The 15,754-nt window shown below is 47.6% G+C and overlaps 1 protein-coding gene across 9 annotated transcripts in view; it reads left to right on the forward strand.

Moving 5' to 3' along the window:
- Positions 1-15,754, forward strand: part of ZNF532 (zinc finger protein 532) — a 132,634-nt gene that overhangs the window by 86,112 nt on the left and 30,768 nt on the right. For all 9 annotated transcript variants that reach the window (XM_060405575.1, XM_060405573.1, XM_042239126.2 and 6 more), the window contains 2 exons: positions 5,263-5,425; positions 8,752-9,033. In XM_060405575.1, coding sequence (XP_060261558.1) covers positions 5,263-5,425; positions 8,752-9,033 — 445 coding nt within the window. The remainder of the gene's footprint in view (positions 1-5,262; positions 5,426-8,751; positions 9,034-15,754) is intronic.

Consider the following 15,754-nt stretch of genomic DNA (forward strand, 5'->3'; position numbering starts at 1 on the left):
TGCCTCTAACCCATTGCTGCGTTTTTTCCTGAACCTGTAGTCAGCAAGCATCGGGGGAGACATGCGTACGTGCCGTACTGTATATGGTTGGTTTTTCACGTAGCGTTTAGTTTGGGGGGAGTGTGATGGAAATGACACTGTTAGCTAAAAAGCTGTGAGAAATGGAGTTTTATTCCAGTGGGACCTTCAGCTGTGACCTTTGTAGGGCTTCACAATGAAGCACATTAGAAATTAGGGGATCCACATACAACTTGAGGCCTTGGCTAAGACAGACATTAGTGAGTTTTGGTTAAACAGCCTTCCTTGGGTCATGAGGCCGCGGTCGTGGGTTTTGGTCACTAGCATATTCTCCCTCCACCCCTACTCCATAAATTCAGTCTTTGACAGGGAAAAAGTTATTCCAATATTTTCTTAGAAAAAAGGCTGTTTCCCACTACTATAGCCTTTAACAAGTACGTGCCCAAATATAGGCACTAACAACTGAGTTTTAAACTATAGAACAAATTTACAAGTGAAAAACGGCCAAACTCGCAGACCAGTGGGCTCAGTTCGCAGCAGTGACTCGGGCGGTGAGTTAGGCCCACACCCCGGCGGCCCTGCGGCTCTTGGGGCCTGTGGTCCGTCGCCCGCCCTCCAGGGCCGAGGGCACCCCTTTCCCTACGCAGACTCCCGTCAAGCCTGCCTCCCTGTGCCGTGCCGGAAGCTGGTTCGCCCACGTTTGACCAGGAAGCTTTCTTTCAACATTAGATCCCTATTCTGTTCAGTTTGTCATTGTTTAGTCACGAAGTCGTGTCCGACTCTGTGTGACCCCATGGACGGTAGCCTGCCAGGCGCCTCTGTCCATGGGATTCCCCAGGCAAGAATACTGGAGCGGGTTGCCATTTCCTCCTCAAGGGGATCTTCCCAACCCAGGGATCGGACCTGGGTCTCCTGCCTTAGCAGGTGGGTCCTTTACCGCTGAGCCACTGTGAAGTTAGCCCCACGTTGAGTAGAACCTCACGTGTGAGACCTCACAGTGGTATTTGGTTAACAGGTGGTTTTATGCGGATGATCCAACATTATGCAAATAGCTTATGTTAATTTTTAAAGATCAATATAAAAATCCCCACCCCTCGTTTTCTTTAGAGAATATATGCAAGTCTGAGAAGGAACCCGTGAAGACCTGCACCTCAGCTTGAAAGGCGTGACGTAGGATTTTTATTTCAGACATTTATGCAGTGCCCATTATGTGCAGGAACCATCCCAGGGCTTCGTTTCCTGTTTTCCTGTGTGTGGTCAGGCACTTTTCTCCGCCTTGTCAAAGGGTACTTTGAACACCCTTTCATCTTTCCTGGGTAATATTGAGATCGTTGTGAATCTGCTGCTAAAATTTTACGGTGATACATTCAGTGACTTTTTTTTAACATCTTCCTTGACGGCTGAATAACCAGCAGTTTTGGGGGCCTCACTGTCCTTCTCTTTGCTGCTTCTAACTGCATGCAAGTCGAGAAACGAGGACTTCAGAGTGAAGAACTGGGCAAGAGACAGAGCTTGGAAACAGGTTGCCAGGACCTAAACCACGCACACTGTCATCACGGCATGGTGGAGGGCTTTGACTCAGACGAAGACAAATTTGAAGAGCCGACCTGGGATTTCCGAGGCAGCACGCAGACCCTCCGGTCTCTGAGCCATCTGTGAGGGGGCTGTGGTGCAGACCTCCCAGGACAGGCGTGGGCACGCGTCGTGCTTTGAGCCCTCGTGGCCGTGGAGGCAGTGGGCCGCGGTTGTGAGCGTAGAATCCGTTATCATCCAGGCCCTTTTTTTCATTCAGGTGTTGCGCTCTGTCCTTACCTGAGGGTGGGGTTTAGACTTTCTTTCCCGCCTGCTACTTTCCTCTCCGCTCCCCTGCAGTTCCTTTTCAGCCCCTTGCCCCCCTGCGCTGTTTAGCCCAGTTCTCCCACTGTCCACTCAGGCTCACGTTTGGGGTCACGTCACACTTGCCGGTTCAGCTTTCAGAGCCCCTCCCCTGCCAGTCGCGCGCCCCGGGGCTGTGCCCGTGGAGACGCTGCCTCTGTGCGGACTGGTCACCCGTCTTGAGTGCCCTTGCTGCTCCCTACCTGCAGGTCTCCCCGGGGCGCCTGCCTGCGTTGTCCTTGGCCGGTCCTCTGTGTCCACGGTCCAGCTCTGTGTCTGTGGGGGTCGTGGCACCCTTATTTGGGCTTTTCTGATATTAGCACCTGTTTTTTTAATTTTGTGATCATCTCCAACAGAAAAGTTGGAAGAGCACTGTGGAGAACTTGTGTGTCCCCTTCACCCACGTCCCCCAGCTGTTAGCATTCCCAAAACGAGGTTCATCCTTTCATCTTTTCTCTGTATCTCTCTCTCTCTTCCTCCCACTTAGGAATAATGGGGCCTCAGGGCGGAAATGTTTGGGTGTCTTCTGCCTCTCCTCCCAAGAAGGACACTCATGTGCATTATTACCACCAGCTAATCTCCCAGCACGAAGGCAGTGGCACCCCACTCCAGTGATCTTGCCTGGAAACTCCCAGGGACAGAGGAGCCTGGTGGGCTGCAGTCCATGGGGTCGCTAGGAGTCAGACACAGCTGAGCGACTTCACTTTCACTTTTCACTTTCATGCGTTGGAGAAGGAAATGGCAACCCACTCCAGTGTTCTTGCCTGGAGAGTCCCAGGGATGGGGGAGCCTGGTGGGCTGCCATCTATGGGGTCGCACAGAGTCGGACATGACTGAAGCGACTTAGCAGCAGCAGCAGTCTCCCAGCATCGGTTTACATTTTACCATCCAGTTGGTAGATCCCTTGACAACTTCTCCAGCTGTGAGGTATTACCTTTTGTTCCCCTTCCTCTCTTCCTGGTGCCGAGTCCCGTCTGGGAGCGCTCTGTGCGTCCAGTCGTCCTGTGCGCTTCCGTCTGGAGCAATGCTCAGTCTTCCTGCTCACATCCTGCAGGGGATTTAAGCCTCGTGTTCTTTTTTTTTCCTACTTTTTGGCCATGCAGTGTGGCTTGTGGGGCCTTAGTTTCCCTACCAGGGATTGAACCTGAGCCCCCTGCATTGGAAGCATGGAGTCTGAATCCCTGGACAGCCAGGGAAAGCCCCGGCCTGTGTCCTGAAGATGGCCCTCCTTCCCGCTCCGTCCCGCGCACTCATAGCTGGACTCAGGGTGTGTCCTCTGGCGGGAATCTTCCCACTCCTTCCGGTTTGCTCCCTGCACGCTTGTCCCTCTGGGGATGCTTGCCTCTATCCTCTGGTCTGCTTGGCGGCACCCAGATGCCTGCACTGTGAGGCCACTGTTTCGCCTGGATATTTGTTGGTTTGTGAGGCACATTCCAGCAACCTGTTCCCCAGAAGAATAGATTATGTCCGAGTGAATAGGTTATGTCCTGTTTTTTACTTTCTTTGCAGTTCAGTAGAAGGCAACAGCAAAACAAAACGGGGAAGGGCTGTAGCACAGATAAAAGCAAGCCATGCTGTTTCTCATGAAGCAGTTATTTCTGAACCTGTAGGAAGAGTCCTGAGAAAGGTTTTTTAACCTAGCTAGTCAATCTTAGTTCTTTTCTAAGAATGCAATCCTAGTTCTTTTCTTGAGACTATTTTTTTTTTTTTTTTTTGCCAGGTGCTAATTTAAGAAAGCTCAGGAAGTATAAGCAGGCAAAACAGTTACAGGAATAGGTTTAGTAAGTAAATAAATAGGGGTTTTGGTGACAGTTACATGCTGTTTCTTTTCTGCGCTGCTTTTTCAAAATGTGAGCCCGTCCTCCATCCTGTCGTCTTCCCTGTTTTCTTTAAAATTTGCGTGAAGATCTTTCCATGTCATTGGTATTACGTCTGCATCGCAGTTTTTGAAAATTCATACCTTATTGCTTGTTTGTCTACTTACACTGGATGTTCGGGTTCTTTCCAGGTGTCAGCTGTTTCAGACAGTGGGGAAGTGTGCGTCTCCGGTAGACGTTAATGTACCACCTTTGAGCCGAACAATGAAGTCCTGTAAACCACGTCTGATATTAAAAAAAATACCCCCTTCTCCCAGGCAGGGGTGCTTGTGTTCTATGCCAGGGTAGCTGACATGTCAGGATCTTCTAAAATCATACGCTGCTCACGCCTGTTACGTTTATAAAACTCACATGGAGAAAGAGGGGAAGCGTCTGGAGTTTTAGGCAGAGAGACAGAGAGTGTGGTCCACAGGCCGTGAGAAGCGCGCTCTCTCAGAAGGCCCTGTGAGGACAGAGAGGTGGTTCCCAGGGAGGGCGCCCCTCCTTTCCGCTTTCCTGCAGAAATGGTGAGGAGGCCTCAGGTGTTCTTTCTCGTCTCACTCCTGACTCAGGCCAGGCTCTCTCTGCCGTTCCCCTTGCTGCTCTTTGGAGTTCTCTGTGCAGGTGCTCCTGGCTCTTCAGAGGAGACACTGGCGTCCCCAGGCCCTCCTCTCAGGGCCAGGACGGCTGTGTTGGAAAATGGGGACCCCCTGAGTGTCCCAGTGAACCCCAGAGGTGAAGGCTGGGAGTGAGGAGTCTGGGTCCTTGCATTCTCCCAGACAACCCCGCACCCCACCCCGCGCCCCGCTCAGGAGCCAACGGAAAGTGTCGATGGGTGAAGGGACTGTCCAGAAGGTTCAGAGCCGCTGAATTCACATAAGGAGGCTGCTTAGCAGTCACATACTAGGTAGGGAAATGGTCTGTAGTGGACAGTGATGACTTTAAACCATGTAGAGACAGTAGGTATTCAAGTATTGAAGCAACGCGTGATTTGTGGATTTTCTTTTATGGGTCTGTATTTTCATGTATGATTGTTTCCTGGTGCAGGGCTTTCAGTGTTAAGGAAAGGCAAAGAAATAGTGAGATTCAAATGTAAAATTGCTACTAACTATGAAGAAAACCCACAACGGGTAACAGCGTGTTCAGGCATCCCGAGATGTTGGGCCTGCTCAGTTCATCAGCCAGTTCCCCTTTCAGGGTAGGGCACCACCATCTCCTCTTCTTATCTTCAAAACTGTTTCAACACAAAGCAAAAGGACGTTCTTGCTCTTGTTAAAGTAGCTCACAGGTGAAGATGTGCCGGAGTGTCTCTGTACCTGAGATGTTAAGGTGGAGCCGCGCTGGGCGATGCCAGTTGCTCTGGAAGATTTGTCTCAAAGCTAAACTGCTTTGTTCTCTTCACCGTGTTTGTGTGCATTCGCCTCCTGAATTCTTGGATGTGAAGTGGCGGTGCCTTTGGCCTGAGAGATGAGGGCTGACTGACATCTCCCTGCACCTCTCTCTTCTGTTTCAGAATCATATATAAGTGCTCCATGTGCGACACCGTATTCACCCTGCAGACCCTGCTGTATCGCCACTTTGACCAACACATCGAAAACCAGAAGGTGTCTGTCTTCAAGTGTCCAGACTGTTCCCTTTTATATGCACAGAAGCAGCTCATGATGGACCACATCAAGGTGCGGGCCTCTCCTCTGTCCTTTGAGGGAGCTGTAGATGTAGACGTCGGCCGTAAGTCAGGGCTGAGCCGTAGACTACGGGGAAGCGCGAGCGGTGCTGTTGAGGGAAGGGATGGATGCTGCTCGTTGCTAGGGAGCAGTTCACAGTGGGATGGACACTGCTCGTTGCTAGGGAGCAGTTCACAGTGGGATGGACACTGCTCGTTGCTAGGGAGCAGTCTACAGCGTCCTGCCATCGAGGGCTCTTGACTGAGAGATGCTTTTTATTCCCGAGTCCTGGCCTGCACATCACAAAAAATCAAAGCCAAGTAACAAATGCATGCCCTGACCGTACAAGAATAATACAGTTTTAGGCATTTTTGTTTTCCCTCTTCTATGAAGATGATGGCTGTGAAGTTTACTTTTTTGAGAACTTGGTGTTAGGTAGGATTTAGAAATAGACAGGGACTCTGATGAGCTATGTTAATTCATATAAATATTGATGTGTTAAGCAGTTCTGTTCGCATTATAGTTAACGCCCCTGAATCGCGTGGTCTTTTTTTTTTAATCAAGTTTCCGTGTGAACTGACATTGTCCAGGATATGGCTCAGTATTTGGTGCCTGATGGGTGCTCAGTGGGTGAAGTGAATAAGTGTCCAGTTTGGATGACCCACTCTCTCCCCAAAGGGGCACCTGAATCTCTCTATAGGCTTTTAAGCTCACTAAGGACAGAGCTTAGTGCCAGCCTCTTAGCTGTCCACTGGGAGAAGGTTAAGCAATTTTATTCCTGTGTCATTAGGAGATAATATCCATCAGCTCTCAGAGATTAAAGTGACGTCCTTTTTAAAAAGAGAAACAACAGACGCAGTATTACCATGAACCCAGCCTCTTAGTTTTTCTCTTAAATGTATTACACAGAAAAGGTCAGTTGAAAGAGCAAATCAGATCTCTAAATTATTCTGACCTCAGGTTAGTTAAATGAAGGTACTGTTAATCCTTGAAAGTTCCTGTGTTGAATGTATATGAGCTCATGGAGCATAACTGCCTATTAAAATGGACTCAAAGCCTCCGAGAGGCCACTCGCCAGAAGCCAGGCCCAGGCAGTGACGGCGTGGTGTTACTAGGGAGGATAAAAATGCGTGGGAGAAGGGTTTCGTCATTGTCACTTTAAGTACAGTAAAATCCTCTTAAGAGGTTTTAAAGGTTTTTCCTAAAATTACAAAATCACCTTGACAATAAATATTTAACGAATGATCAGAAGAAACTGCAGACTGCTTAAATAAAAATATAGGGACTTGGGAATTAGACTCAAATATTTTAAATGTTTGATAGGAGGGGTGGGTGGGGTGCAAAGAAGAGAAAGAAAAGGTGCTTCTTAAGAGGCTTTTATCTGACTTCTGGAACTCATCGCTCCGTCTGCAAGTGCGTGGTTAGGGTCTTCCTGTGTTAATAGAGAACCCGGAGGAATACAGGGCTCCGTAAAATAAAAGACTGAAGAAGCGGGATTAAACCTGTGCCCACCAGGAGCAAAGAATGGTTTTCAGTCGTTTCAGCCTTTACGAGACTCCATGGCACAGAAGCAGTGGGACGTTCTGTGCATTCTAAAGCACTGTCCTGCCTCTGTGTGTTCAGGGATGGGTCAGAACAAAGATTTAGGGGCGCCCTGTTTTTACATTTGTGTATCTAAGCTTGTGAATTTATTTACATTGTCTGATGTCTGTGCTGGTCAGGTTTTCATGTGGAAGGAATTAAGAGAAAGGAGACCAGAAACAGTGTTTTTCTACAGACATAGTTATTTAGAGGTAGATTTCCATTGGCCCCGTTTAATCCAATTTGTCTCATTTCTTTGTTCTGCCACAATGGATTTATTCACTCTGTGGGACCCCTGTGCTCCATGCCAGCATCTGCCTTTAAAGTTACAGGCATTCAGGTTGTTTATTGGTACAGGAGCTAAGGAATCATAATTTCCAGGAGAATTAAGTTGTATTTCCTTTATTTAAAAAAGGACATTCGTCTTTAATAAATAATCTTATTTTTTACTTAAAACGTGAAAGCGAGCAAGTCAGAAATTCTCATGGTTGCACACGTTCCATGGCTGTGTGGTCGCAGCAGAACTCTCTGCCACGATTTTGGTGTTTCTATGAGCGAAATAAAGCTCCTTTAGAATACTTAGTCACTGTACTCTCACTTCAGCTTTTTAGTTAGTGGAAATGTATTTGCCTAGAAAGTTATTTCATAAGTTTTATCAGAAGATTCGGGGGTGGTTTTCTTTGGGTTTTAAATGGTTAAAAATATGAAAACTTGGCTTCTGTTTTGCAAAGGGCCATTTAAACACAGGGGCCTTTGCTGACGCCAAGGACTGGGGCACTGAGGTCTGTGGGGTGCGAGTCTCTGGGACCCAGGGCACCAGGCGGGCTTGTCCTCCTGAAGATTCGAGAGCTCAGAGGCTACTGATGAGAAGAGAAGCCCCATCCAAAGATAAACTGTGCACTGAGGCACAGACTTGCTTGCTGCCTCTATTTTTGTGGACTCTGGGCTTCTAGAACTCAAAAGCCTAAGTGAGCTGGTCTTTAAGATCACATTGCGCTAGTCTTACCTCAGAGGAATCTGAAATCCTGGGAGTTTATGTCGAGGCTGTCGAGGCCCCTGTGTTAATAATCTTAAATGGGCAGTGTGGACAGGCTTTTTGAGCAGCTGCTGTGGATCAGTCACAAGTCTGGGTGCTGCATACTGTCGGTAAAAAGGGATGGATTGGGATGGGAGTGAGATTAGAACTACCAAAACTCTCCCCAGCAGAAACCCACACTGTTGAGAAGTGTTTAGAGAATGTGAAAGGCGTTCGGGGTGGGGAAGCTTTGCTGGTAACACACCGGCCTCAGGTGTTTGTTCTGGTTGGCCAGCGAAGGGGCTTGAGCTCCTGCCAGTATAGCCGCCTGTTTAAACGTTTCCGGGTAGGCGTGGAAGGAAGATGCTCTGCCTCAGAAGTGGCCTCGGGTAGAGAGGACTCACTCTGGCACGCTGGGGGACGACGCTGCGCTAGGAACGATTCGGCCTTAGTACCAAAGTCTGTCTTTTCGAATTTTAAATGGCACAAGGAAACGAGCCTTTAATAATTGTTTGAAACTAGAAACACATTGATTAGTTAACAGCAGCTTAAAAGGTAAGTACTCCTTCATTTTTCACCAAGTGTGTAGTTTGCTTTGGCTTTCTTCTTGCTGTATTAAGAACTGTCTCTGAGTGAATACGAAATCGTATTGAAATGTCTGTAATGCAGTAAGATGGTCTGTGTGTGCTCTCTTTTAGTGGTGTGGCTTGTGAAAGATCTTTCTTCTCTTTTTATAACCTAGTCTATGCATGGAACGTTGAAAAGTATCGAAGGGCCTCCCAACTTGGGTATAAACTTGCCTTTGAGCATTAAGCCTACAACCCAAAATTCCGCAAACCAAAACAAAGAGGACACCCGATCCCTGAACGGGAAAGAGAAGTTGGAAAAGAAATCCCCATCACCCGTGAAAAAGTCACTGGAACCCAAGAAAGTGGCTAGTCCCGGGTGGACGTGTTGGGAGTGTGGCCGGCTGTTCACGCAGAGAGACGTTTACATTTCCCACGTGAGGAAGGAGCACGGGAAGGTAAGTGGTCCCTGAAAGCCTCCCTGTCGGTGGAAGGAAGACGTTCCAAGCCGCGGGTGCTTGCTTGGTTCTGCTGGGAATTAGGAGAGTAACCTCGAAAATCACTCAATGGTCTCTGAGCCTCAGTTTCTTAGACTATAAAATGGGCTTTCCAAGTCCTTCCAATCTCCTTCTGTGATTTTTGCTGATGGCCCCAAGGCCAGCGGGGAGTTATCTGCCGCACTTGTGTTTGCAGCCGTGGAATCTGAGAACCATGATGAACCAAGCTGACAGACGCGTTTGAATTTCCTGGTGAGCTCTGCAGCAGATAAAGGAAAAAGGAGGAGAGAAAGAACATGGGTGTTTTGAAAATGATCAGTAACATTTGTATGACTTATGTGATTCTCTCCTGAATATGGTGGTAGAAGAAAGACCTCATCTTTAAACCGTCTAGGAGAAGCTCCTATAACTCAAAATCTCCAAAAAATCTCAGTGTGTGTATCTTTTTCTTTTTAAAATAGTTAAGTTCGCATCTCTAAACTGATAAGGATTTTTTTAATGCCCATTACTAGATTTCATAAAAGCAACCAAGGTTATTCTGGTCTGGTTGTCTCAAAGTTGGTTTGTTCCAGTTCAGATCTAGAGCGTGTGCTTGGCATTTGGTTGCTGTGTTACTTAAATCTCTGTTAATCTCTATCAGTCTTTCTTCTGTTGGATTTTAGTGTTTAGTGTTGACTTGTTGGAAAAATTGGGTTATGCGTCTTGTAAATTGTACCCCTGCATTTCTGGATTCAGGTAGTTGCTTCCTTTTGACATTGTTTTATTTCTTTCTTTTTATCCTGTAGTTCCTAGGAGTTGGATTAGATTCAGGGTGAATTTTTTAGATTGGAATACATCATAGGTGCTGTATTTTTGTTTAACATCCTGAGGCACCTAATGCCGGCTCGTCCCACTTTGAGTTCAGATATGCTGTACTTTTCAAGCAGCCATCTTTTGCTTTAATTTAAGCCAATAAAGCCATGGTTATATTACAAAGAAACACGTAGTTATTGTTGGGGAACCTGTGTAAAAAGTGCCTAAGGATTGTAATTAGTATATACCAGATCCTTGAAAAGTTCGTTTGTATAGCATTTACAAGTTAGTTAAAAGCATTACCTTGTAATCTCATTTATGCTGTTTGAGGTGCTCATGAAGCTGTCGCGTTTGACCTTCTTGCCTTTCACATGTGAGCCTGAATTCACGTTCACATAAACGTGCCCTTGAGATTGATCACAGCGATCACAAATGGCAGAAAGATGGGTGCTGTTTTATTTGGTTTGACTACACTTGATTCAGTATCTCATATAAAAACTGGTTACTTACAAAAGATAAATGGCTTTAGTATCACATGGCTTATTTGTCTCAACCTTAGACGCCCCTAATGGGCCATAGCATCTTAGAATATTCCTGGTAAATACTGGGTAGTTCTTATGGAGCAGTACTTGATAAAGCACTTATATAAATGCATGAACGGTAGCTCTTTCAGAGCCCGATGTGGTGATTCTACGAAAAGTCTTCTTGGCACCCAAGCTGGGTTTAATGAACGTTAAGAGAAGAGCAGACTGTAACAGTTATCTGGTAGTCCAAAGCCTTCATTGCTTACACGTTGGAGATTCCGGTAAACAATGTGGTACATTGCAGAATTTTTTTTCTAAACTATCCTGCACATGTGACAGTTACTGTGTCTAGAATGTAAGATGAAGAGAAGGCTCGGGGGAAGCCGATGGGATGAGAAGGTAACCTGGGAACCTTTGCTGCGGGACCACCGCCCCTCGTGGAGGGGATGTTTGGCTTCGCAGGGTTTCAGGGTTCGCTTTGAAGATGCGGGGACTCCACCTTTTGTCCACACTCCACCTGCAGGCGTCCTTGCGAATATTCCCAGTCTTTCCTCCCCCCACCCCCCACCCCCCAGCTTCAAGTCTCCCGCAACCCCCATCTCCCTCCTGCCTTCAGAGAGCCCTGCACGTGCCCGCTCCCCTCCACATGCCCCCGCTCTCAGCTAGGCCCCCCAGACCTGCCTCACCGGGGCTTCTGCTCGAGCAGGTGGTCACCCTTCCACGTTCACCTCCCTTAGCCATGCCGGTATCTCTCCAGATCAGCGGTTCTTCCTGGAAAGCACTATCTACTCTAAGCGTGCAACGATATGCTCGCCTTGGTGTTCTGACAAGCAGAAAACATTTCTCTCCTGGATTTCTGTCCTGGAAACATTTAACTCTCTCTCTGGGAAGTTTCAGTTACCCACACAGCTTCACTTCTCGTGTGTGTGTGTGTGTGTGTGTGTGTGTGTGTGTGTGTAACATCCAAATTTCTGTCTACAGCTGTGGTTTCTTCCCTGCATTCTAGTCCCCCCAAAATCCAGCCGCTTGTCAAGTGTTTCGCCTTCTTGTATAAATGGAAACATTTAATTCTCTCTCTGGGAAGTTTCAGTTACCCACACAGCTTCACTTCTCGTGTGTGTGTGTGTGTGTGTGTGTGTGTGTGTGTGTGTGTAACATCCAAATTTCTGTCTACAGCTGTGGTTTCTTCCCTGCATTCTAGTGCCCCCAAAATCCAGCCGCTTGTCAAGTGTTTCGCCTTCTTGTATAACTTACAGGAGCTTGAAGCCTGATCAACAAGGAGCTTAAACTATTCTCACATAAAAAAGATCAGAAAGATGAGCTTGTTGTCAGTATTATTCGTCCAGCAGTCGCATTCAGGGGGTGAGCTTTTCCCAGATAAATGGACAAATGTGCAGTTTTGTGTACAGTTTTGGGGCTCAGGTACCACCGGACATTCTTTCTTGTTTGCTCTAGGAGTGTCCTGGGGACCTCAGATTAGTATCCCCTCAGTGAGATAGTATCTGAGGTCATTCTTACAGATCTCATAAATCTAGAATTTCAGGAACCTGATGGTAAATGAAAAAGTAAAGTTGTCTGTACTTGTTCAGATCTGAGAATTGCTCAGTGATCTGTGGTCATTGTAGCCATTTTCCCATTTGCTGCCGGGTGCCCCCGCCCATTGAGGGATCATTGCTGAGTTTTCACTTAGATCCTGAGGCAGAGTTGCAGTCACTGACCTGTGGAACTTGGATGCCATCACAGTGGACCTTGTGAGACTTCCTGGGGTTCTCTGGGGGTGTAGATGGTCCAGTTCTGTGTCTAGGAATTAGGGGGAGCCTGGGGTTCCGGGGGCTGGCGCACTTGAGTGTAACTCCTTTCTCTGGCCTTTCTGAGCCTGACCGTTTCAGAGCACGGTGTTGAATAGCTTGGTTCTGAGCGCCAGGAATGGGAACGTGGTGACTCTAACAGTAGGTGGCCCTAGGTAAATCTTAACTTTCTTTTGTTCACAGGGTACTTGGTGGTAGGTGGCTAGGTAACAGCACAGATGGAGACTCTGCCTCCATCCCAGGACTGTTCTATGTAGGATTGCGCAGAAGGGTCGAGATGGGACACTGAATTTATGGCTGACTCAGGATTTCATTTCTCTCTGGAGAGACAGCTGCCATTTCAGATCAGATTTTACCCAGTGTTTCTACCAGTGACTTTTGACTGTAGGGAAAGAAGCTGGGAAGGAGTTTACAAGATAAAGCTGAATGAGTAAACACAGACTTTTCCTCTAGGTTTTAAAAAAATCAAGCACATGGATGTGATGTGGGGCAGATAGGGTTCAGTTATCTTACATGAAAAACATTCCAGCTTTGCCTGGCTGTCTTAAGCCCACCCGTCCTCTGTGGCTGCAGAGACAACGTTAAATGCCCTTTGATGTGGCATTGTAATCTAGCTACTGGTTCTCAAAACTTGATTGTGCCTCTGAATCCCCCTGGGAGAAGGGGATTTTAATAAGCACTCAGTTCTGGGCCCCAAGACCCACACAGCTTCTGATGCAGTCGGTCTGGGACGGAGTCTGGTAAACTTTGCATTTCTCCTAAGTCTACACTGTGAGGACCAGTGGTGTACCCTAGGGAGCAGGAAAAGTCCCTGGAGCCCATTGATTTATACAAAAGTAAAGGTTTATTTCTTGCCCGTGCAATTGTTACCAGTGGGAATAGTTTTCCGGGGCATCTGTCCTTCGGTGACTCAGTGATCAAGACAGTTTCTTTCATCCCCGTCATCTCCGCATAGGTGCCGCTGCAGTAGGGGAGGGGGGAAACCCTGGAGAATCACATGCCCTTATATTCTGGATGTGATGCGCAGCACATGCCGCTGGCCAGAACAGGTCATGTGGCCAGACACATGGACAGCGTGGTCGTCACTGTGCCCACGTGGGGAGTGGGGGACAGGTTCTCTTAACCACGCGGTGCCGTCTCTGCGGCATCGGAAGTGGTGCCACCCGGGTTCTCGAGGCCCTGACTGGAGGCGGGGAGTGATGCACCGTCACTCAGGAAGGCAACCAGAAGTGGGAGGGTCTGGAAACAGTCTCAGGAGGCAAAGAGAAGTTGGAGTCCGAGGGAGATTTAATAGCTGTTTTTTGATACCTGTATCCTCCATAAGCAAACGATTAAGCAGGGACGCTGGGGCCCTGCAGGTGAAATACGTACCTACTTGTCATGGGCAGGCAGATCCAGGCAGACGCCAGGTGACCACCCGCAAAGGGATGGGAAAGACGCCCTTCGGACTCAGTCCGGGACCAAGTGAAAGCACCGATAGTGGTCTGCAGCGGTCCCGTAGCTCCCAGGAGGCAGGCGTGCGTATGCGGTCAGGTCTAAAACTCACTTCTCACACCAGCCGTCCACCAGCAAAAAGCATGTCTTCCATCGATCCAGTTTGTAGATTGAAACAGAACTCGCAGAGTCCTTGTGACCGCCAGTGGCGCCTAGTCTCTGGCAGACTGGCCGCACGTTGGAATCACCTGGAGAGCGAAAATCAGCACACATGTGTCCCCAGGCCAGCTTTCCTGGCCGCGACACTGGGGGCGGACCCGGCCCACAGAGGCTCCAGGGGCCGTGGCGCCCGGGCTTGGCTGCTCTGCAGCACGCGGACCCTTGCCAGACCAGGGATCGAGGCCGTGTCCCCCTCATTGGCAGGCGGGTTCCTGCCCACCGCGCTGCTGGGGAGGCCCCGGGACGTCTTACTGTTCTTGTTTCCAGCGAGTGGGTGAGTCTGTTAGGAAAAGCCTCCCAGATCTTAGCGCCTCCTTTTTTGGCCTCAGTGGCGGGTTCCCTGGAATACTTGGTAGCATCTTGTCTTTCCTCTTGTGAAATACGCTTCCGGCGTACTCTGAGACATAGGTGGAGAGAAAGTGGCGGGAAAGAAAGAGGGCGCGTGGAAGGATGGGGTGTCTGGAAGCTGAGTGGGGCTCTTGACAAGAGCGTGTGGTCATGTGCCTTTTTAAATCATGGTGCGTTTCCAGTGTGTTTGTGTTTTTTTAAAAGCACCCATCCAACCTGGATCCTAGTTATGCTTCTAAAATATGTGTTAGGGCACAGTTTTTTCCCTTAATCTTTCTGAAACATTTTTAGGATTATGAAGTGTTACCTCAGCTTTTTGTTTGTCTTCCTATTTTATTGTGGCATTTTTTGACTGCTGCCAAGTCGCTTCAGTCATGTCCGACTCTGTTCGACCCCATAGATGGCAGCCCACCAGGCTCCCCCATCCCTGGGATTCTCCAGGCGAGAACACTGGAGTGGGTTGCCATTTCCTTCTCCAGTGCATGAAAGTGAAAAGTGAAAGTGAAGTCGCTCAGTCGTGCCTGACTCTTAGCGACCCCATGGACTGCAGCCCACCAGGCTCCTTAGTCCATGGGATTTTCCAGGCAAGAGTACTGGAGTGGGTTGCCATTGCCTTCTCCGTTAGTGACGACTAGTTAAGAATATGAAAAGACTGTTTGCAGTTTACTTTTGGAGTTGTCATACAGTTTCACTTTCATTCTTTTAGCCTTACTTAGAGGTAGTCCTGTTGCCATTAGGCTCACGTTACTTAGGGATATGAGAAGGCCTTTTATTTAATGAATCTGACTGTAAGAATGGGAATAGATTTTTATCCTGAAACTCATGTTTCACCTATGGTGACGTTAACTCTCTGCCAAAACTATACTATCCTAACAAGAGGCGAAAAAATCAGTTTCTCCTGTTCTTTGTCCTAGAACTTATTTGTGGTTGCTCAGGGTCTCAGGAGAAATGTATTTAAGTAAGTTGCATATTCTGTGACCAGGAGCACTTAATTGTGAACTAGAAGTTGAAGGTCACATAAGTTAGAGTTTGCGTATTAATGCTTTGTGTAAGAAACATACAGCATTGCTGGCTTTAGGAGACTTACCTCTAATTTTGGGCTTCCCTGATGGCTCAGCGGTCAAGAGTCTACCTGCAGTGCAGAGATGCAGGTCAGTCCCTAGGTCAGGAAGGTCCCCTGGAGAAGGGAATGGCAACCCACCCCAGTATTCTTGCCTGGAGAATCCCATGGACAGAGGAGCCTGGTTTGCCAGAGTCCATAGGGTCACAAAGAGTCGGACCCAACTCAGCACACACACGTACACATCTGTAATTTTGGCCACTGAAGTTGATATTTTTATTAATATATTTAGTCTTTTATTATAATTTTAATATGTTTAAAATTTTAGAATGTATTTTAGTGTTTGCATATTTTATTTATAATTGAAATTCTATATTTATTATAATTTTACCAAATTTTATGTTTCGTTAGTTTATTAGTATAGTTTACTATATACGGTCGTATAAAAGTCTTCTTCGTGATTCAGTGAAAAACTTTTTAAAAGTGGGAAACGTTTT

The sequence above is a fragment of the Ovis aries genome, chromosome 23, assembly GCF_016772045.2.
Source record: "Ovis aries strain OAR_USU_Benz2616 breed Rambouillet chromosome 23, ARS-UI_Ramb_v3.0, whole genome shotgun sequence".
Taxonomy (NCBI): Eukaryota; Metazoa; Chordata; class Mammalia; order Artiodactyla; family Bovidae; genus Ovis; species Ovis aries.